Source organism: Plectropomus leopardus, chromosome 15, assembly GCF_026936395.1.
Source record: "Plectropomus leopardus strain MGB_pleo_1.0 chromosome 15, ASM2693639v1, whole genome shotgun sequence".
Taxonomy (NCBI): Eukaryota; Metazoa; Chordata; class Actinopteri; order Perciformes; family Serranidae; genus Plectropomus; species Plectropomus leopardus.
The window spans coordinates 26327650-26351045 of NC_142190.1; the positions used below are offsets into that span (position 1 = coordinate 26327650).

General features: G+C 40.3%; 1 protein-coding gene across 2 annotated transcripts; it reads right to left on the reverse strand.

Moving 5' to 3' along the window:
* Positions 1-1646: 1646 nt before the first annotated feature.
* nlgn3b (neuroligin 3b) lies at positions 1647-22806 on the reverse strand. 2 transcript variants are annotated; one of them, XM_042499876.2, is made up of 7 exons: positions 22441-22806; positions 18504-19168; positions 15435-15494; positions 14388-14537; positions 12504-12689; positions 8653-9442; positions 1647-3711 (listed from the first exon to the last, which is right to left on the reverse strand). In XM_042499876.2, exons 2-7 carry the CDS (start codon positions 18982-18984, stop codon positions 2916-2918), a joined length of 2463 nt encoding a protein of 820 aa, XP_042355810.1. In that variant the 5' UTR covers positions 18985-19168; positions 22441-22806; the 3' UTR covers positions 1647-2915. The 2 variants fall into 2 exon arrangements, with proteins under 2 accessions (XP_042355810.1, XP_042355812.1); XM_042499878.2 differs by lacking the exon at positions 15435-15494 and having other exon boundaries at positions 22441-22805.
* Between the last annotated feature and the right edge of the window lie 590 nt (positions 22807-23396).

A 23396-nucleotide genomic window follows, 5' to 3' on the forward strand; every position in this document is an offset into this window, starting at 1 on the left:
TAGGCCTATGTAATCAGGATTACTAAAAAACAGGTAACAAAAAATGAGTCAGGATAGGACTGAAATACATTATTGTTGCATCTTAAAATATAGCAACATTTTCAGCAAGTTCTCTTGGGTTTCAAGAGCAAACTCCTCCATTTGGCCTTTGATTATAAAACAGCAATAAAAATGTAAGCAAAACAAACAGCAACCCAAATGTTGTAGAATACACACAGTGCACTCGTAGTGTGTGCCCGTACTGTTTTCATATGAATAATTTGATTTGACCAATTATAAATGCTGCATATGTGAAATGCATTTATTTGCATAAAAAATGTTTTGAGATGCTGAAAGAGTAAAACATTTGGGGCTTTGTCAATTTTTTTGTATAATGTGGAATATTTTCAGTGTTTGCTTCTGAGGTGCAACTGTGTTCAGATTAGATTTAATTTTTTATTCTATCTAGTTGATTAGGTTAATAATTATAAAAATTGCCTTGCGGTAACTGACTTTATTTCAACGTAATCTGACGCAACCCTGTAATGATAAACAGCTTGGCGATGCTGGTAGTCCCACTGGTAAAACCGACTGGCTGATTGTTATTCAGCCCCCTGAGCTCATTGGACTGTTTTTTCAAACTGCTGTTCATGTCATGATGGCAGACAAATCAGTCAACTCAATAGAGTGGGCGAATTCAAAGGTCTGCACCCAGGCAAAAAAATGTAGTGTAAAATGAGCAAAAGTAGAGTAAAGTCATGAAATTAGCGAATTGACACAGTAACGTTAGCTACTGTTAGAGAACATAAGTCACCATAAACTATTGGTCATACCAGACCAAGTCATAAAACCCTTAAAATTTGTAATAGATCAAAGGTTTATTTAATTGTTTACTAATTACAAATGTTATTTGTATATGGAAAATTGTATTTTTTTTTTCCTCCAAAGTAACAGTCTTGATTTAACCCTTAGCGTAAACTAATCCTGACCCAACTCCACTTTAATCCCAAAACAAAAACAACCTCATTCTGTTTATGATATTAAAAGTGTGCTCCACTTTAGAATCAGATTCATGATAGAACCATATGAAAATAAAGAATAAAAAATGAAATCAATGCAAGAGAACCATCTTTTTTATTCTGCAAATTCTTCTTTTTCACCAAACCTGGTCCCGTCAATATCCACAATGCCACTTCTCTCCAGAGCTATCAGTCAAAAACTGGGGTGTGCCAGTAGCAGCTAATGCAGCCTGGAGCCAGTGGCCTCTAGCAGAGATAGAGAGTGGGCTTTAGACGTCTGGTAAACTCACTTCTTTCAAACTTTAAACCCTCAGATTTTATTTTTCATTTTCAAATGTATAGCTTCAGCTCAGATTTATGAGATTTTTTTTATCAGCTCCCTCTGGAGTCACAAACTTCTTAACGCAACTTTTTTTTTTTCCACAAACGCAGTAGTACTCTCCATGACCTGTAAACAGCCTTTGATGTTTAATTCTCATGCATTTGCATACATGAGAGGCACAAACTGGGGCGAAATTAACCTCAACTCAAGGTTAACACAGTCACTGTACGGCTTTTGATGACATTTCATATGCTTTTGAGTATTCCCCTTAAACTCTGCAGACTTTTAAAGACACATCATCATCCCAACTTTTGACAAGACTCATCTTTAGTTCCAAAAATCTTTTAATAGTCGTCTCATTTAGAATAAACAACATCATGATAGGTTCAAAGAAATCAAATCTCAAAGCTAGATGTCCATCATGTCCATTCAGTAAAGAGCGACCCCTGGATATATCTTGGTATGCACGGGGTCCAAACCACCTGGAATAGGAGCAATAATCTGTAAGTCTCATGAAACTCCTTTTTAAATGTGAATAATTGAGTTGGTATACATACAATTACAATGTAATTACAGTTATCTTTCTGAAGACCTTACAGTTTCATAAACAAACGACAAATAAAATGTTGGTCTAAGTTTATTCTGTACAAAGAAGCCAAGCCAAAAGAACCATGAGTTGGTTGGAGTAGGAAAACACATTTTAAGCAAGTCTCTTTTTATAGTAAAGCAGAAGTTATATTCCTACAGTGTATTAAGCAAAAATTGTAGACACGTGAAACAAAAATATAGCAAGGTTACTCAAATAGACTACAATAGATTACACAACACTACATATGCAAAACTGAATGGTTAATTCCAAACAATGCCTAATTTACACTTTTGTAGCGCACTTCTCAGCACACACCCACACAATCATACTCAATCACACACACCCACACAGCAGTGCTATATTCTGCACTACCAGATAGAAATATTTTGGATAAAATGGACGTTTTTACCACATGTGTGACCAGTAAAATTTCAATCCATTGTTGTTATGATACCACAGTTATTCCTTATGTGAGTGAGTTACAAGGCATTTTAAAGTAATTACAGTAAAAATACATTTCCATAATAAGCAATGTACCATGAGAAATATGTATAAAATAGCTTGATAATAATAATAATAATAATAATACTGCTTTTCAGCTTTTCCCCGATCTCATCTCTGTCCACCACGAGTTGTAATGTCACTTTGTTCCACGAGATCAAAATAGATATCACAGAGTAAGAAAAAGCTTCCCATACAAATCCAACTGTATAAACATTATACTAAGTTCTCGCTAGATAAAGTTCCAAAAAAGCCAAAGTGGAAAATGAAATGCACTTTTTCTTTTTGTTTGCTTTTGAAAATGATTATTATAAAATGACTCTGCAGTTAGACTTCCTATTATGAGAGAGCAAAGGCAGGATGTTGGCGGTTGTACACCTTTGGAAAAGACAGAACGAACATATTCAATCCTATTTTACCTACACATCCTAAATACAGCTTTACATTTCCATGTTTTATGTACGTCACGGCTCTCCTTCCTGATCTCCTCTCATCTCCTGCCAGGTTATACCCGAGTGGTAGAGTGGGTGCTGGGCAGGCCTGCAGAGCTATAGCCAGCGGGGAAGGTGCTGTACGGACTCATGTTTGAGAGGCCCATCAGGGAGTTTGGGATCATGGTGATGTTGTTGGGGGTCATCAGAGGGATGTCGTCAGGGGAGCGGCGCTGGCTCAGAGAGTAGTCCAAGCTGGGCGAGACGTGGAGAGGATTGTGAAGGGCTTCACACTGGTTCCTTGGCTGAGATAGGGTCTCATCTACAGTGTTGGTGTGGCTCATGTTGTTGCCTTTGCCGTCACGCTGGGGACTGGGCTGCTGGGACGTGTCCTGCCGGCTGCGCTTGTCCTTGCGGTAGTACAGAGCGGCGAAGGCTAGGACGTTGAGGAAGAGCAGTGATGCCCCTACAGCAATGGTAACGCTAAGCTCTGTGGAGTAATCCCTCGGGTTCGGCATGATCAGAGGGCCCATCTCCCTCCCCCCTTCACCATCATTGTGGGCGGTGGATACAGGAGGCCGGCCGGTGCTGCCAGACCTCTTTCCGTTGGACTGGGTGGGATCCAGCGGGGTTACCTTGGTTGTGGTGGAGGAGTAATGAAACATGTCGTGGAGGTTGTAGAGATGGGGCACCAAGTGTTTCCAGAAGGCTACCTTGGTGGCGCGGTAGTGATCACGGATACGAGGTTTCAGGCCGATGTGTAAGTACAGCTGGTCGTAGGGGTCGTACTTGGACCAGGCCACCTCCTCGAAGCGGTTGGCCTTGGTGTGGATGAACTTGGTGTCCTGTGGTACCGGTTTGTTGGGATCCCTGCAGAAAAATGATAGACAGAAAACTTGAGTAATGAGAACAAACTAGTTGAGTGCCCATTTAAAACATGCCTGTTCTGATTCTATGACCTTTGATATTGCTGCATGCAGTTTCTCAAGAACCGGTCATCCAGACAACTCCAGACAAATCTCTGAATCCTGAGCAATACACCTGCCTTGACATAGTTGCATTCCCTAGCAATGTATAGGTGTCATTTAGGTGCAAAAGGTCACACAATTTTTTTATGGCCTTAAGTCAAAGATTGTCTATCTGCAGGAGCAAATGCATTTATTCCTAAGGTCACATTGCTCATGCTTGTAATGTTTGAATTTGCTACAATGTAACACCTCTGGTCTCTCTTTCTTCATCTGACTCTATCAGTTGAATGGCACAGAAAGCTTACTGGCATATTATTAGATTATTTTATTATGACTATGGAGTCTTGATTTAGGTTTTAGTATAGTTCTTATGATAATTACTCATTTTAATATTTTATCGAACATTATATATTCTAATATTGCTTTTAATGTAATTATGATGTACTTTAACACACTTTGTTAATGCACTTTATGCTGTGCACTTAATATTGTATCACACAATAGCATTGTATTGGGTGGGACATTATTGTGCTGGTCAAGGGGGCAAGACTCAAGAATTTTGCTCTTTTTGTATTTTTAATATGAGATGCAACAGTAAAGTGAATGTGAATCTGTCCTTAAATGTATTGTAGCAACCCATGGAGAGCGAGCTGTACCACATTTTGTTTGGGAGAGTAAAGGCCCTGACACACCAATCTGGCTGTCGGCTGTCAGATTATGTCAGACTGTCGGCTTGTGTCGGACTGTCGTCAAGCATCTGTCACCCTAGTTTTTGCATTGTGTCCCGCACCATTGGTACTATTTGGTCCTTGACAGCTTTTTACAGGCAATTCAGCATGTTGAATTTGAAGAAGTTGAGCCTGTCAGTGAGTGAAATCTCTCTGATTGGCAGTTCAGTTTGGTGCAGGAGAAGAGAAACAGAAGTGAAGAAAGCAAACAAACGGTTACAGTCAAGAGGGCGTGAGACTGCAAAAAACTTGTTATATTAGGTGAGATTTTTATTTTTTAGCTTTTGAGCTCTTTAGCAGAAACATTTCATAATTGTTTGTGCTATTGTTTGTTGGCACACGGTTAATACCCTTCGTTCTTTATACTCGTGGTGTTGTTAATGTGCTAACTGTCTAACCAGCGTCTTGAATCTGTCCTGTCTGACTTCCAGTTTCCCTTTTTGAATATCACATGGGGCTACCGTACAACTGCTGTATGTATTGTATGTGGTAATTTGCTATTGACAGTGGTTTTTGAATTCTGTTTAAGCAAACGTTTTTTGGCCAAGACAGGCAACGCAAGGCGACGCAACATTTAGCCTTTGAAGCCACTAGTTGTTTGATGTCTTTGGTGTGTCTGGGCCTAAATAGTAATAGAGATCCCCTCTTGATACACTTATGACGGTGTAAACACAATATGTCCGTAGTTCTCAAGAGCTCTCATTTGACACCACACCTCCTTGGTTCCTTAGCAATACAACCCCTGACTGGATGAATGATTGTTGAGAAAGCAGAAGGACAGACGGATGTGATGGAAGAGAGCTAAATGGTACTATCAGGGCTGGGCGATAATTTATTAGTATTGTTAATCAACTTTCAGCATATCACCATATTGCAATGACACGGTCTTATCAAGATATGGATCCATAAAAACTGTTTTCTAAATTAAGTATTCAGAATGAGCTGTAATTAAATACAGCTTGTAAAAAAAGGTAATTTGTCACTGTTTTTTTTTTTTGTTGGCATTTCAAATGAAAGCATAAACAAAAGGCCTGTTAAATTGTGGAAAACGCGGAAGAACTCATCAACATAATGTAATATCACCGTCTCTCCTCAAGGGCTCAGCATTCCCTCATTCCTACAAACTAAAGAGCAGCCTACGGTGACCTGCCCTGTGCCTCCTCCTCCTACTGCGAGAGCCATCATCCACAAAGACTCATTGGAGCTGTGCATTCAGTATGCAGGAAGACTCCAGCAGGGCAACAGCAGTGGATTCCTCCACTACAATACAACTCACTTAGGTGTCTCTTATCTCCTAAGACACACAGCAAATCGGTTCCTCTGTATGACAAACTGTAAAACAAGCTGTCAGAGGGCTGCAGAGATTCACTCTGTTGCACTTTCAGCAGCATGTTTTTCCAATCCTGAGTCACTGTTAGCGGAATATCAGGTCAAAATCGGGCTTCTCTTGGATGGTAAACTGTCATTTGCTGAAAACTGGAAACTTAATTACACTGAAAAACTCTCCTGTCTCGTGACAATATTTTAAAATGTCACTGCCTCTAATGATAGTCAAAAGGGAACACTAACTTGACAGTTTCATACTCAAATCTTTACAAACCTTTAATAAAGACGTTAATTATTATTATATTAGGTCCCAGTGTAGCAATATTGTATAATATGCAAGTGAACATTGATGTGCAGCATACATGACAATTTCGTATTGATTAAATGTGCCACCACTGCTTGACAACACAAACCCAGTAAAGCTGGCGGAGGTTTATGGAGTTCATCTTAATAGCCCCTTCAAATTTTCTCTTCAGCATAACCTTTTTGTTAACAGTAAGTGACTGCTTTAAACATTTATGTGATGTAAGCTGTAAATTTTAAGACCCATCACCTTCAGGAAGACTAGCCAAAGCGATGAAACTTTGTTATGTGGGTAAAGAGAGGCCATATGGAAACCTAAACCGCCTCTTTAAGAAGAGACAACATGGTATTTAAACAGCCACAGCTTTTATTTGATGGTGTGTGACTGTACAATTAGGCATCGCCAGCATTTTTTGCTTTTTGTGAGCTGTGCACACAATTAAGTGTCTTGCGAGTACAAAGTTTATGAGGGTAAAAGTTAACTATTCTTTACATGTAAAGTAAGGTGGAATACATTTGAGCTAAGGGAAGCAGAACTAACTTGCAGTAAGAAGTGCTCATTAATGATAATTTATCATTTATGGACTTTCATATTAACTGATAAAAACTGAAGCACCACGTTCCATGTGAGAGTTCTTTTGAGCTAACAAAGGAGAACGGTAGATAAAGGCTGGAAGACATGGCAATGGGCGCTCAGGCTGCACTTAATTAGGAGGCACTACTTAAGGCTGAATCCTGCAGTCCTTTAATCAGTGTGATAAAGAAAGGGTGAATGTAGCAGAAGTTAGAGGTTGAACATCTCAACATAAATAAAGTCTACAGAAGTGAGGTCAGTGTGTTATACCACAGGCCAGGAAATGAGTGTGAAATGGGATACTGAACGCAACTATGTGTAAATAAGTGTGATATTTGGATTGGTTGACTGGAGGAATATGTGGAGTTTTTTTCTGGGAGATTTTTGTCTTTTTTTTAAAAAAAAAAATTTAATGGTCTGCCTACAAAGAACGAGTGAAAGCAGTAGTGGCTCAGCTGCCTGCTGAGCAGCCGCCAGCAACACCAGAGAGAGACAGCGGAAAAAAACAGCATGCAGAGCCAGCTTATTTTCACATCGAAATAGGTGAATTTGGGCTTTTTCCAACCAAACCAGAGTTGGTGAATGTTTGAACAGTCGAAAAACTAACATAGATGTTTTTGGGTTAGTTTTATTTTGTTCATATTGAAATTGAATGAAGCATGTTTTACAATGAGTAAACCATACAATTAAGCCAATCTTACTTCTGTGAAAGACGAGAATGTTCAGAAGTAAATTCAGAAGATGAAAGGTTTTGTTTTCTTGTAAATATGTATATATTTGGTTTATTTTCTTAGACTAAAAAGCTCAGAAAGCTTCTAGATATTAGTGAACTGCAGGGTTCCCACATGTTTTCATGGATAAAATTTTAAAAACTTTCCCATGACTTTTCAAAGACCTATAAAAATATATATATTTTTTCTTTTTCTACTTATTCAGCATTTTTCAAAAAGTATCAGATTCAAACTCTATTAAAACATAAAGTCAGCCAGCTGGTATACATGGAGGGAGAGACAGAACATAGACAGAAAATTTAAAAAATATATGTTATAGTAAACAAATGTCATATATCGACAGTTACATGAATTAATTTTGCTGTTATGTGATATTTGGTGGAAGATTATCCCCATTAGATCACTGTGACAATTTCATTACACACAACAGAATTCCACGTCTTTTCCAAAACTTTCAATATTTTTTTTTTACCAATTTCATGACTTTTCCAGGCCTGAAAAATGTGATTGCAAAATTCCATGACATTTCTAGGTTTTCCTTGACCGTGGGAACCCTGGAATTTGCTGCTTAAACATGACTCTCAGCTAACACTAAAGGGGTGGCAGGAGTCACACACCTGCATGAAGACATTGGCAATTGCTGGTTTAGGGCTTGAAATTTTGTTGTTTTAGTGTTTCGTGTGGTGAGATGACACAGGAGTCAATGTAAAGATGTGTATTGGTGCAAATTCGCTCTTGGCTGAATTTGTGTGACATTGTGTCGCAAAAGCTTTCCAGTATTTAGATCTTTGAGTAATTTAAGTGAGTCTTTCATTGTGGAAAGTAAACAAAGGAAGGAGTGAAACAGTAATGTGCTACTATGACTGTATGAAAAATAATAGAGTCTTGTTGTCTTGGTTCATGCTGGTCTAAAGCCTGAAGCCTCCTTGTTTACATCACTTGATTACAGCCATTCATTGTACTTTACTACAAGCCAAGTTAGCCATTAGCTTACTTGCCCAGGTAGTTAGCATTACTGTTAGCACAGCTATTGATGGCAAATATTTGCCAGTTGCTACATTCTCCAAAAAACACTCTAAATATACTTTTGTGTTCAGTGTGAACAAACCATACACCAAATTAATAAGCCATATTAATGTTAACATGTATTTTGGTTTGTCTTTAGGTTTGCTGTTACTCACCCACTCTTGGCGAAGTTGGTCCAATAAGTCATCACCACAGCGCTAAGCATGATGTCATTCCTGGAGAAGTTACAGGGGAACAGGTCAGTCGGGCCCACCATGGGGATGCCAAACACATAAGGCACCTCATCTCCGTGTGCCGAGTCTGACCACACCGGCTTCATGAGGCTCTGGCAGTGGTGGTAGAAGGCGTAGAAGTATGTCGGCGAGCCATAACGGGCGTGTAAGTCAGCCGTAACCACTGACGGTTCCACCCATTGGTGGTCGGTGAAGAGGGCCACCAAAGTCTTCCTCCTGGTCTCCGGGTTGTCCTTGTCAGCCCAGTCTGTGTACATGAATTTAATTGTCTCCCTTAGCGTGTCCTTCCCTTCTGGGTAGCCATACAAACTGTCCACAAAGTCTGACACAGCAAAGTCAAAGTCGCTGCCAGACACGCCGTCCTCCAGATCCATCACGTTCTCAACAAAGCGCAGTCCTTCCCCCTGATTAACACCCAGCATTATATCATAGTTAAGGAACTCGCCCTGCTCCATCAGGATCTCTGGGTCATCTGGGATAACATCTCCGTCAATGACAGGGCCAAAAGCGACGCGGTACCGGGCAGCCTGGATGTCTTGCTCCACCAGCTCCCTCGCACTTTTCTTCTGCAGGCAGGAGACCATGTCCACGGTGTCCAGCACGTTGCAGCCAACCCTCTCTGCCAACATGCGAGTGTACTTGACTGGTTGATAGTTGACAGCCCAGCTGGAAAGAGCTGAGCCGCTCTGGATGATGGCTCTGTGGAACAAACCTTGGGACAGAAGTTTCAGAAGAAAACGACACAGATGACAACAGAAGCCCGGGGAGTAATGGTTAGTACCTCGTCTCACCAAATCATTAGTATTATTGTCAGCACAAACCTTAAGAGCAGTCTGAACCGCCCCGAGCAAACAAACACATGATTCACTTTTGCTTTTTCTATTCACAATTAAATCCAAGGTTTGTTGACATACAACATTTAGGTAGATAAAAGCAAACAAGCCCACATGTGATTCACTTTGAATACTAACCAGGGAGATAAAGCATTAGAGTGAAAGGGAGTGAAAAGGCCAGATTGAGCCTCGCTGATGAGAAGCCTCTCAGTAAAGCAGCTTGTGGGAGAAATGAGCCGGTAATAGGATTCTGGCCCATTCTGTTGTTATTATAATGCTAAAAAAATGACAAAAATACTTCCTTTTCTGTTGATCCCCTTAGTTTGTTTCATGTGGAGGCATTACTTAATGCGGATGACGGTGAATGCAAGTCAAATTAATGATCAGTTTGCAGTGTTGGTTCAGTGAGGAGGTTGCTATTTCTCCTCACAGCAGTTAATCACACACGTATCGTAGGATCGTTAATACTGTGTGTCTAACAGGCTGCATAGCTTACATATAGACTGCTGATGCCAACTGTGCGGTGGAGGGTCTGAGCAGGGAGCTGAATATGCAGTAACCCTGATCCTTCAATGTTGATACAGTAAACACGATGCTCGGCTGAATTGTTTATATGCAGTGCGTCACCTCTGCCTCTGGGGATTTTGTATCTACCACCTAAAAATGACAAGTGATATGTATCAAGTCAAAAAATACTCTGCTGAGGTTAAGGCATAGAATTTGCTGGAAAAAGAGTGCAGGGACAGTGTCACTTTCTCCCTCCTCTGCTGTCATTTATTTCATTTTTTTTTAGGGCAGCAGCTAGCTAGTCGACTTCAAAGACAGCCGGAGGTCTTTGTGCATTCGCTGCAGCCGAGCGAGGGCATCAAATACGAACCTCACAAAGGACAGTTGCCGCAGCCTCCCTGGCATTGACGAAACACACAATTTGTGCCCTTCTTGTGATTCCGTCCAGCATCAATGGGAAGGCCGGGGCAATAATACGGCAAAGATAAGAGGGCCAATTCCCTGTGGGCCACCCACATTGAAATACGCACCTTTGATTCTTGCAAGGCGCTTGGGATAAGTGTTAACCAAATGGCATGATATCCACTAAAAACTTTTTCTTTTCAGTGGATATCAGATACCACTTTCCTGTGGGTGATGTTTACTTGAATTCATATTAATTTATATTGTCATTTTGAAAATTATACATTTGGAAGCATGAATTTGTAGTGGAAGCTGGAATAGAATGTAACATATCAATTAAATCACTGCCAATATATGTGGGGAAATCATAAGTATAGATTTAGAAAATATCTAAGGAATTTGGCTTTTTTTCTTGTCCTGCATCATCCTCACAACAACCTTGTCTCTGGTAAACAAAGGGCCTTATGCAAGAAGTGCAACATATCCTCATAGAGTGCTTCGTACAATATCAGTAAAGTAAAATGAACCAACTACAGTTCGTATGATATCCTACAAATTAGCACCCCACGACTGAGGTTAAGTCCTTAAGGCAAAGTTATGTAATTAATGTAAAGTTACGGAGGTTAGGTTTAGAAAAGAAACGTTGTGAGGACATACCTTAAAATGACTCAAAGTTCACAAATGGTTCCAAATGCACATCCACCACCCCAATCTGGGTCCTTACAAGACCACTTGAGGCCACTTCCTTGTTTACCCAAATCAGCACATTAAGCATATGATCGCAACCTTCAAAATATTATTCTAAAATACATGGATTATGCACAAATTACTACCACATGATTACATGGTATATGTACAAATTTGGGCACATTTTGCTCCTCTCTTGGGTAAGGGGAAATTTTATGAGTGGCTGAGGGCACTCGTAGTAAGATAAGAAAAAATAGGCATGAATTTGGAGTAATCATAATGATTCGATTATTACATTTGTGGGCTACAGATATACTGTTGGTCCATTTTATCCTTAGAGTTATTTTAATTTATAAAATTGATTAAATCTTTCAGCTTTGAGTACTTATTGAGTATTTTTAAGAATTAAATATGTTTTCTTGATTACACTTTCACTCTCAGTGAAAGAGTGAGAATACATCCTCCAACACTGCTGCTGACACATTGTTTAAGTTTATTTAACGGTGTGCTGATTTCACTTCTACTGAAGTTCATTTTCTCCTCACTGCCATTTTTGATGACATCTCTCCAATTGTTGGGCATGTGCCAGTGTCTTTGCACACAGCACAGCACCTGCCCTTAGGGGTGTTACCAATATTAATAGGTTCCCTGTGATTATGAGCACACCTAGAGCTGATCTGGAGGGTTAAGAACATTTGGTGCATCTGGAGTGACTTATCTTGACTTATTTTATTGTTTCTCCTTGCAGAAAATAAAGAGAAAACATAAATTAAATTTCAGAGAATGTTGCTGCATGAGGCCCAATGTCTTTACTCGAGGCTTCTCAAACACAGAAGACTGATGCAAATCACCACCGCCTTTAAAACTTTGGATAAAAAATGGCAAACAAATCTGACCGACGCCAAAAAACGTAAATATTAGTCATTTGAAATGGTGAAAACTGGCGTACACAGGTGAGCCCAATGACGTGGTGAAAACTTTATAATGCCAGTAGGCCTGTTTAAGAGCTTCACATTTTAAGAGGCAAAGCTTTTAGGCTGATTAGATTGAGTAGAGGGGGAACAAAAGCAATCACTTACTTAACGAATACCCCCTTTAGCCTACTCCCATATCATAACACTTCATCTCCCTGACAGACCATTTAGAACTGCACTTGACAGAAAGAACAAAATACAAAAATGATTAAAAATTATTGTTCAAAAAGTAACATTGACATCTTTGTGATAAGAAATTAATATGATTGTAATATGAATACTGTGGATTTTGACTTTAAAGTACTTAAGCATTAGCTAATAACTGAAGAAATCTGTATTGATCAAAGCCAGAGATGATGGTGATTCTTACCCTCTGAGTGGTGGGACAGAGTGAGCAGACTGACACATGAAGCTCCGATTCCAGATCCAAAAACTGTGATGCGACCCGGGTCTCCTCCAAAGTAGCCAATGTTCTTACTGATCCAACGGAGGGCTTGAATCTGGTCCAGGAGTCCGTAGTTTCCTTTTGCTGCCTGGTCACCAGTGCTGAGGAAGCCTGAGGTATAGAGATAGACGGCAGAGCTAGAGCTGAAGTAGATATCTACAGTATACTGTATGTCACGGCTTTGATCTGAAGTTGTAACCCAGCAGGGCATCTGGGTGAGCTGACACAGTTTCCCCTTAGGTGCAAATATGCCTTTGCTCTCTCCCTCAGTGTCTCCACTACTTTAGTCAACTCCTTGTAATAGTCTGCAAGCAGCGGTGTCCCTCAGGAAGTGATCAGCGCTCAGCTCATCAAATCTGAATTCTCCCCTCGCGTGCAACTTCATAAAATTCAATGTGCATAAATAAATAAATCTCTTACCTGTGCCTGGTTCTCTACATGAATTTCATCAAACCACACAGAGGTCACTGCTGCTCTTACAATTGATCCTATTACTTATTCCCTTGTCTAGTCTCATCTAAAGAACGCACTATTTTGAATGTTAAAAACAAGGAAAATTCTTGACCTTGTGAATGCGTGTGAATGCTGCATCTCTCCATACTGTGTATAAATAATTTTCCTTTCAAGAATGGCAAAGGCTGATGATCTTGTACAGATTAGATAAATCCATCTAAGAGAAGATAAATCGTGTTTTCACAATGGGTCTAAAACAGCTTGTGTGCAACAAGGACAGACCATGATAAATATTTGCATCACTTTCCACCCGAGGACAATATTTATATGCAAATCAAGATATGCCATGCTACAAAGATCTCAGTTGCCTATATTTTCTGTTTACAGTATTTCCTTCTGTCTCTACTTGTTTTCATAGGTTATAACAGCCACAGAAGTGGAATAAAAAAGGATACTTTGCAGATTTTCTACCAGCTTTGTATCACAACAAAGAGTGTATGTGTAAATGCATTATGGTAAACTTCCCTCAGTCTTGCCAGTGGCCAGGTCTCCTTACTCAAAATGATTTCAGAAACATATTTTAGTGCACTGTTTAGCTGTATTAAGAGAGTTTGTGAACAGGAAGTGGACACCTTACTATCTCCTGTTTTGTGTAAATGGAGACTGAAAAAACTTCTGTCAAATGGCAAAACAAAGCAGTGCTGACATGATATAAATATGAACCAAGATTCTGTATTTGCATTGCCTATTTCTCACCTAAGATGTTTTCAGAAACATATTTTAGTGCAATGTTCAGCTGTATTACAAGAGTTTGTTTACAGGAAGTGGGCACCGTACAGTTTTCTGTACTGTGAAAAATGGAGGCTGAAAAAAGAGATCATACAGTAAAACAAAACATTGCCAATCAAATATAAACTAAGCCTCTGATATTGTGTTGCCTAGTTCTTGCCTCACATGCTTTGAAAAACATACTTTAGCCCACTGTTTAACCATAATGTGAGATTGTTTATTACCAGCCGATTGCCATAATGACTTTGGGTGGGAAACTTGCATTCACCCACCAGCATGAGCTCTTGTTGGTTTGATACAGGGCAGTGCCTTCTGGTAGTTGTAGGTTTTTCTACCTATTAAGCTAAAGGAAATGCCACAGCCTTTTTTCTCTGTCTTCTCTGGTCATGTAGCACCAATTTCAAAAGTATTGTCCATAGACAACCGAGTTTTATGGAAAGACCATCTTACTAGCAGTGAAATACCTGTTTAATTAGCATTGTGCCAGTTTATCCTCCCACATTAAGTGGGCTAAATACCCCATTTAAAGCACCATTAAAAGTTACCACACAGAGACGGTGTCATCACCTAATATTCCAATCCTGTAGTTGAGCGTGACGACAACAACATTCCCATAACTGGCTAACACGCTGCCGTCCATCATGTTCCCAGTGCCCTCCATATAGGATCCTCCGTGGATGTAGACCATCACAGGCCGAGCTTCAGAGTCCCTTATATCTGCAATGTCAACACACACACACACACATGCTGAGCAAACAACTGGCAAGGCAACAGTAATGAAATGGAGAATTAATGGAGCAGTGTTATTAAAACTTTATATCAACTGTTCAGTGTGAGGTATGAGTAAGGAAAGCTTAGAAAAAGGTGCTTAGAAGCAGTGGTAGGCTTGTGGTTTGGAAGCTGTAATGACATTTAGAAAAAGCATGGCAAATACACTCTGACATGGGGTGTATGAATAAAAGGGTCAAATGTAATTTACAATTACAGTGCATGTAAGTGCACAACTAAGCGTATTTGCTCTGTGCTATATCTGAAATTCTCTCAATTCGAGGTAGAAAAAGAAGAATATCTATTGATTTGACTCACTTGAGAGGAAAATTCTGTAATAATTTTACAGTATGACATATAATATGCATGCACAAGCATAAATTACATGTTTTATGTGTGTAGACATGGACTGAAAAGTACCACTCTACACCGAGCTCTTGTTATCTAGTAGTACGAGCTCAATACAAACTGTTATTTTTTTCAATAGAAATAGAAAATCTGTGTTTCATGTTTGGCCACCAATTTATCATACTGACCAATGAATATCTTTAAAAGGGACTCTCAAAAGGATGTAGATAATGCGATCTGTGGATCAATGTGCATGGCAGCAGAGATGTAGCTCTTACTGAAAGGATTGCCACAGAGCTCAATTCAAGACAACGAGGTTGCAGCAACAGCAAACTTATGTAATCAGAAATCAGATAACACCATTTTTCGTATTCCTCTCAAAATAAAAGAACCCCCACGGTTCCTCAGGAAAGTAAAAAGTAAGAAGTTTAAGATCTTCATCCACCAAACTCAAGCTAAAAGAATCCATGCATCAAGACTTTGAGCTCTTAAAAATACCTTCAGATATATGAGTCTCAGCATGTGAGAAAGCCGCCCCCTTTTTCCTGTGTTGGCTCCCTGGGATTCACATGAGGAAAAGAGAAGTACAAAAATTCAAAATAGCATGGTTGACTGTGCCTCTAATATTTAATATATGGTCCAATTATAATGTCAGAATCAGGAGAAAAAAAGACCCACAACTTATATGTGATAAAAAAGATTACATACAGCATGTTGCACTTTTCCCTGTAATTACTTTCTGACAAAATGTAAATGACTTTATGCGAAATCTTGTACGACACAATTACATTATGAGTTAGAGCAGTGTTACAAAACAATCTGTTTGTAAGTCTGTTTTTATTAAGTAAGCATATTCCTGTTCCTTGTTAGATACTTGTAGGAAATGGCACAGTGGGTGTATGTGCTTGTGTGCACATACACCCACTGTGTTACCTTTGAATGGTTTATTATCTTGTCGTTATATTGATCCAGCTGCCTCTGCTTTGACTGGAGTAATACATCTTTCTTGGTTCATTTCTATCTCTCTGTACAATTATATTTTAACACAAAGTGTCATGTCGATTCTTCAGGTAAACCACTACAGGAAAGCTCCTGAAGATATAGGCTTTATTGATGAATGATTAATAAACTCTGAGTTTTTAGTTGGGAAAACTACTGGAGATAAAAATGAAAACAGCAAAGGTTTCACATCAGTGAAACAAATTCTAAAGTAACAAAATGCCCAAGGTGCATTTTAAATAAACAATGACATACTCTAAAGAAATAAATAATGTATAGAAACGATGGGTTGTGTTATTTCCTGAGATGTGAATGCAAGTGTGATATTTAATTAACCTGTTTGCATGCCAGGCGAGAAGGCCTTTAGGCAGACCAGGAGCTTTATAAAACGTGGGCTGCACCATTTTGGACCTCTCAAGCGGGCTGTTTATCTGTTGCTACGCTACTGCAGGAAAAGTCAGTCAAAGAGTGGCATGTTACATACAAAAGCTGAACGCGGTCCAACTTTGAATGCTGAATGTTCTGTGCTGCACTGAATGCTTGTGAGGGAGGCAGCCTCAGATGGAAACCATATTCAATGGGTGTATTGAAGTAATTAGAGGAATCTGTTTGTCAACACTAGATTTAGTGAAGATACAGCTTTACTGTGGGGTTACATTGTTCTGCTAATCTCCAGATTCACTGCAGACACACAAAATGTTCCCTTGCTGGTTCATTTCACCGTTCTATTAGATACAAAACCAGGAAGCATTCAGCAACTGACAGGCAGAGGTTGACTCCTGTACCTCACTAATTGGCCCCCAACAGACACATTGTCTGAACAAAACAGCGATTTAGTAAAATATGAAGAAACTGTAATTTTTAGCAAACATGGAAAGCTGGCACTGCTAGCTTTACCAGATCGCCAAAGTAATTCTTCAGGATTACTTCTGATGCTCAGTGGTGACAGCCAAATGTGCTACGCTCATCGTTTTAAATGCTGGAAATTATTGCTTAGTTAAGGTGGAGCACAGCCTGAAAAACACCTTACCTCAGCAATATTTCACTGGATGTCTATAAGTGGGAAAACAAGCACATATTCTGGTACATTTATGTTTAGCTGTGCTTCTCTGTGAGTATCTATTCGGGCTGACCTCAATGCTTCATACCTTCAATCCTTGCCATGATAATCAATGTCTAAATCAGTATTCCAGTGCTTTGTTTTTTGTATTTTTTTACCATTAAACTGATGGAGAAAATTTAATGGAGGTGACCAGTGTCAGACCCAAATGGGGCCCATGTCCTCAGACATATAAATTGGCTGTCCAATAAGGAAAAGGAACAGGTAAGACAAATTGTGGACAGTTATCTGTGGCTGGAAACTGAAGTGAAGTGCTTGCAGTGATGTGGCATTCGAGTAATAACTTACAGCACCTTCTCTTCCTGCTTTTATCAATGTCTCTTTCACACATACAGCAGTGCTAAATCTTTGCAGTCAGTTATGGTTTGGGTGGTTGATTGGCGTATATGAATATGAACCCGTCTGGGTCATGTCGTACCGAAGCTTCAAATATTTGCCGGTAATTATCACTGAAGTTCAGCTCTAGTATCTATACACATTCACCACAGTATTTTTTACAATCTGTCTTAAGCTGTCTTCCTGTTTTATCTTGTGTGTATGTTTTCCTTTTTTTTAATCATTCTTTGTCTCCTCTCTAAATTTTCTAAATTGGACTTTTGTTTTTGATGGGGCTTTTTGGCCTTTATTTGACAGGACAGCTTCAGCTTGAAAGGGGTAGAAAGAGAGGATGAGATGCAGCAAAGGGCCAAGGTTGGAATCAAACCTGCGTCCGCTGCGGCAAGGACTGAGCCTTTTGTAGATGGGGTGCACACTCTACGAGGCGAGCTAGTGCGTGCCCCAAATTTGGATGCTTTTGCGGGTCTGTGAATGCAGCACAGGCGAAAGTTGTCATGAGTTCTTTTTTTCCCCTCAGCAGCAGTTTGAGGAGTTTAGGTCGCTGGGTGGATAATTGAGCTGTTGTTCCTGTCAGAGCTGATCAGATCAATGGATGAGAGGAGCAGCAGCTGCAGGCGATTGAAAACAAACCTTTAGACCCAGCACAAAGAACGGTTAAGTTGAACTTTCACTACATGTGACATTCTACTGCTCCGTCTGTGCCCAGAATATGCTCCGCGCTCCAAGTGTGGTGCTAACAATAACTGAATAGTACATAAAAAATAAAAAAAAAATATGAAATTGTGGCGGCTGATGTTTAAATCGTTGCGGGCTCCCATGACTGAATGTGAATGCATGGGAAACCTTGCCAGTAGCATCAGCATCTATTTAATCACAACCAACTACCAATATATGGATACAGTCCTGCTGAGAACATGATTGTTATTTCAACTGAGTATGATTGCAACAAATGAAACAATAATGACATTGCTTTGGATGGTAATTCAACCCTTGGTGGCAGCAATGACATGAGCAGTGGTTGCACACATGCTTTATGATGATAACAGGACATCGATAATAATGATCAATAGATATAGATAGATATTGCTGTCCGTTTTACCACACCGACTCACCATCCTCCGTCGGAGCGTAGATGTTTAGATATAAACAGTCCTCGCTCTGATCCTGAATGTACGTGGCTACTGTGTCCAGGTTATAGGTGAACCATATGGGCATCATGATCTCTGGCACCGTGTTGTGGATGTTCTGAGGGCACACAGGCATGAAGTGGGTAGCATTCTTGATACCTGACCAAGAGGAGGGCTGATCGGGGGGCATGAAGCGCTTCTCGCCAATGGGCGGAGCAGCATAGGGGACCCCCAAATACTGATCAACGGGCCGGAGCACCTCGCTGGGCACAGGAACCCGGAGGCCTCGCAGTTTCCCGAACTGGGTGGTCACTGTCGGGTAGAACTTCTGGCTTGTGGCCTTGGTGAATGACCAGCAGGAACATAATATCCACCAAAGAAGAGCACAGTGGGTGATGGTTACAGTCCCTTGATGGTGTAGCAGGTGTGCAGGCAACAGATGGTCTCTAAATGTAGCCAGCCACATGGTCTGGGCAGGACAGTGCCCTCGCACAGCACTAATGCACAGTGTAGTGTCCACTCAGTCCCTCTGCACAGACCCTGTCAAACAGACATCACTCACTGCGCCTTTGGCTGTTATCAAATCCAAATACACCTCAGCCAGGTATGGACTGCCCCAACTTCCGCTTTTCATTGCAGTGCAAACGAATCTGAAAACAAGACGATCATAAAAATGAGAAAACATTGAAACTGTGGGAAAAAAACCCTCCTTAATATCTGTGTAATTAACTGTGTAAAAATGTAATTATCTTGGGGCTCTAAATGCATACTTTTATATGAGCTTTATATCTGTATGCCACAGCCACTGTAACTCATCAATGCTAATAACCATTTGGGACAAATTGCTGTCTTAAAAGAGCAAATTTATGCTTTGACATGTACTAATCACTGAATACTGATCTCTGTGTATCAGTGGGGGAGGAGACAGGAGGAATCTGAAAAATCCGTCTGCTGTGATGTTGGAGTGATGCTGCGAAAAACATCTCGAGATAAAAGGTGTTAAGCACCCTTTTTCTTATGTAAAAGCAAAAAAAGAGAAAAAAGAAGAGAAAAGAAAGACACGTCTTTAATATGCATTGAAGAGAGCTTAGAAGGACATTACTGCAAAAAGAATGATCTGACTTGTGAAGTTTTCGTGTTTAATATATTTCAAAAAATATCTCACGTTATGAATGGTCTTTTTAGTGTCTTACATCTAAGCAACACTGTCTGCCACTACCTTGAAGATGCATAATGGAAGTGTCCCAGAACAAACATGTCTGATGGGACCACACAAGCACCAATCCGTCCTCATAAAGCTGAGTAATTGCAGGTTAATTGAAAGACTTGAGGAACGCTTATAGGCGGCGAAAGACCATTTGAGTTCGATATCACAGAAAAAGGATCCTTAGACACCTCTTTCTGAGAATTTGATTGGTCTTCATCTGCTGCAATCCATTTCCCCATCTTTTTAAAAATGTTTTTACTTCTATTGACAAACAGTAATGGTTAGATTTCAGAAAAAAAGGTTGTTTTTCAGCTTGAAGCCACGAATGATACCCTGTTGATTCTGCTTTTCTCTTTATTCTAAAAAAAAAATCCTTGATCTTGTTGTTCCGATAATATTAGACTCCTTAATGCAAAGATGCAAACATTTGCTTTGCATAATCTGTTTTCTAAACCAACTGCAGTCACCATCAGATCGTCTGTGAGGGGATAGTTTCTCTAGTTAGCAGTTCACCAGTGTGCACGCTTCAGTGAACAGGGGGAACACACATCCACCCCCCCTAATCACATGTGCATATTCAAATAAGGTATCAAATGTAAGCTCACCCATGGAGAACTCCAGAGAGCAAATTGTGTTCCAATTAACTACTTTGTTATCCAAAATGCATTCCGTCTTAGCCCTCATGGTGTCGGATAGCAGTAAGGATAATATGCTTGACATCGGGTTCTCACTGTCTCATCAATGGCAAAGCAAAAACAAGCTTGTTAACCTAATCAAATCTATTGACGAGTACTGCCTCGAGCATTGTGAGAGACTGCAGCTAACAGCTCTCTGTCAGTCTGATGAACCTATCTATTAAGACGAGGGGGACAATTTCTTCCTCCCAATATGGGAAGCTAATTAAGCATAGATGTGGTGCATTGGCTTTTCTCTTCCCCCTGCAACATTGTGTTTACACTAGCAGGAACACACAAATTAAAGGCTGCTCTCTTTCACAGGTGGAGCACATTACCTGAACGCCATTGCCAGCTTTTTAAAAGAATAAGACACATCATAGTTCTATCACACTGGTTGATTTGAGAAATATTGTTCGTCTCTGCCCTGGGCCGGCTTTGTCTGTATTAATTAACAATTATGAATGTTCCCCACAGCCAGAAAGGACAAGACTTGTTCAGTCCCCTATCTGTTATGTGACAATGATGTACGGCTCCCGAGACATTAAAATGGAAAAGATAGAGAACCTGATTTTTTTTTTTTTCTTGTAGATTGGGGCACATATCCTGGTTTGGAAGTGACACTGATAATAAATCATTTGGAGGTAAGAATCCTCTCTGTTCACAAAACCTGCTGCAAAATCGCTGTCAATGGTCAAATTAGCAGGCTGTACGGTGGGTGTCACCAATCAGATGGGGTTAGTTGTCTGTATACGAAGCAGCCCTAGGAAAAAAAGAAGACACTGCTGGGGCTGCTGTACATCAAAGAGACACGATGAATTCTTAAAATTTCCCTTTAAATTCCACATGCATTCATTATATTTGTATCAATAGATGTGCTTTTTTCCCATCTATCTTACATCAAATCAAAGTTCTGAGTGAAACCTTTGCAACAAAGCTAAGGTGTGCATAATAGACAGCACTTTCATTTTGTTTTGCTGAATGCACTGCAGACTCTCTGAATACAGCTGGGCTGCAGAGTTTCCAACTTGAGGTCTGCGATGGGACAGATGTGGATAAAGGCTTTATAGCTTACACCAAATGGGCCATGTAGTAAAAATGAGCCATCACTCAGTGAAGTTTGATACACTGCAAGTTTTGGGGCAATTTGGACTGGCATCACGCCCAGCCACAGGAAAGGGAAAGAAACATGAGGGGGAAATATGTCTTGCCGATGCAATGCTTGCAATAACTAAAGTGATAAGTTCAAAAATCACAACATGTTATTTTGCACCAGTCACATGTTTATGCACCACAGAGGGTTTTTTTTCAAGGACTCAAACACTTTAATTTGACTGACTTGATCCCAGTTACAGAGCCATTAGAATGATTGCTATAATCATGTTTCTCTCCCACCATTACTATCTCTACACCTACATCATCGACAGGCACACAATTCAACACCAATTCACCACTAATAAAAATCTCTAGGACAACAGCTTATCGATTAGGTTGAGGTAGAGCCTGGGGGCTCTCGACATGAGAGCATTTGAGAAGGAGCCTAGTATGTCAGACAATGCTGGGCTCCCAATGCCCTTGTAATTCGACTGGTGTGGATCAAAAGCGTTTTAGTGGATTCCCCAAATCCCCCCTAATTTTACAGTGCAATAAAGAGGAGCGGGGATTGACGCAGAGACCTTATAGAGATCGTGCAGGTAGCACTCAACATAATGATCAGAAATTAATGCGAGGAATCCAGAGCCACAGAGAAAAGCCACAGCCCAGATAGCATCGACAAACTGCTGTAGTGTGTGTGTGTGTGTGTGTGTGTGTGTGTGTGTGTGTGTGTGTGCTGCCTCACGTTGTGACTGGGAAGCTTATTTAATCTAGGACGGTGTAATACTGGATAAAATGGGGGAAAATATAGCGAGCAAACACATGCTCCACTGTGGTCTACCGCTGAGCAATAGCTTTAAATGCAACAATCAGCTTAGATTTCAGTGATCAATCTGAACAAAGATGCGTCCCACGGAAAAAAAACAGATTCATTAGGTTAACTCACCTGCTTTTACTGAAGCTGATGCGCGCTCCATCTCGAGATTTCCTCCATACCATGCCCGTCTGTTCCGCCACAAGACAATGTGTGAAATATCTCCCCGGTTTCAGTATCACACGCACGGATCTTTACTCTTATCTCCTGCTTTGCACAGTCTGTGTGCTTTGCGCATATACGACGCCAAGGTCAGGAGCGCCAACGGTTTTAATGGAGCGCCCACCATAGAGATCTCTCTACGGCGCCCACTGCCAGCGCGTTACTAGGCAACCACCGGGATACGCCAGTGCATTAAATTCACCCTCCAACAACCGACAAAATCCCAATTTAGAAACCATTAAGTAACCACCGTAACCCCGGACAGCACTCACGTACCCACACGCTTTGTGCTCCCCGTCTACCTTTGACCAGATAAACACGTGAGGCTATTGAAGGCGCGTGCAGGCCTGCATGGAGAGATGTGGAATACATTACACTCCATTGGCATATGCCTTTTAGCAAATTGTGACAACCAAGGCAGAAATAGGGATAGGATAAGAAAATTGCAAACCGTCCTCCACTGTGTTTTCCCCACTGGCCTTGTAATATATTTTAAATTAGATTCCTAATCAACTCATCTCCTTGTAACAAAGTCTAAACAATATGATCCTACTAATGAAACGTCTGTTCTCTCAGCACTGTGGGAATTTTATCTAAAATAATAATAATACATTAAAAAAGCAACAATGAAGAGCCTTGCGATGACAGTTCTGAAGTATCAGGCCACTTGTTTTTCAGATTAGATGAGCAATGTATGGAAAGACAAGGATACAGATTTTGGCATGTTTTATGTTTTTTTCCCCACATAATTAAAACCAGGTGGTAACCTCCAGTGCATAAGAAATGAATCTATTGCGGAAATGCCTAAAACTGCCATTCCCTAAATGGCCACTTGAGTGTGGCTCCAAAAGGGAGTCGACCGTCAT

Bases quoted from the DNA above. Each gene is read 5' to 3' on its own strand.
- nlgn3b (XM_042499876.2), bottom strand. From the start codon at position 18,984: ATGTGGCTGGCTACATTTAGAGACCATCTGTTGCCTGCACACCTGCTA. The intron at 15,495-18,503 runs GTGAGTCGGTGT...TGTGAATCCCAG, and splicing joins CTACGCTCCGACGGAGGATG to GGAGCCAACACAGGAAAAAG. The intron at 3,712-8,652 runs GTGAGTAACAGC...ATTTTTCTGCAG, and splicing joins ACCAACTTCGCCAAGAGTGG to GGATCCCAACAAACCGGTAC.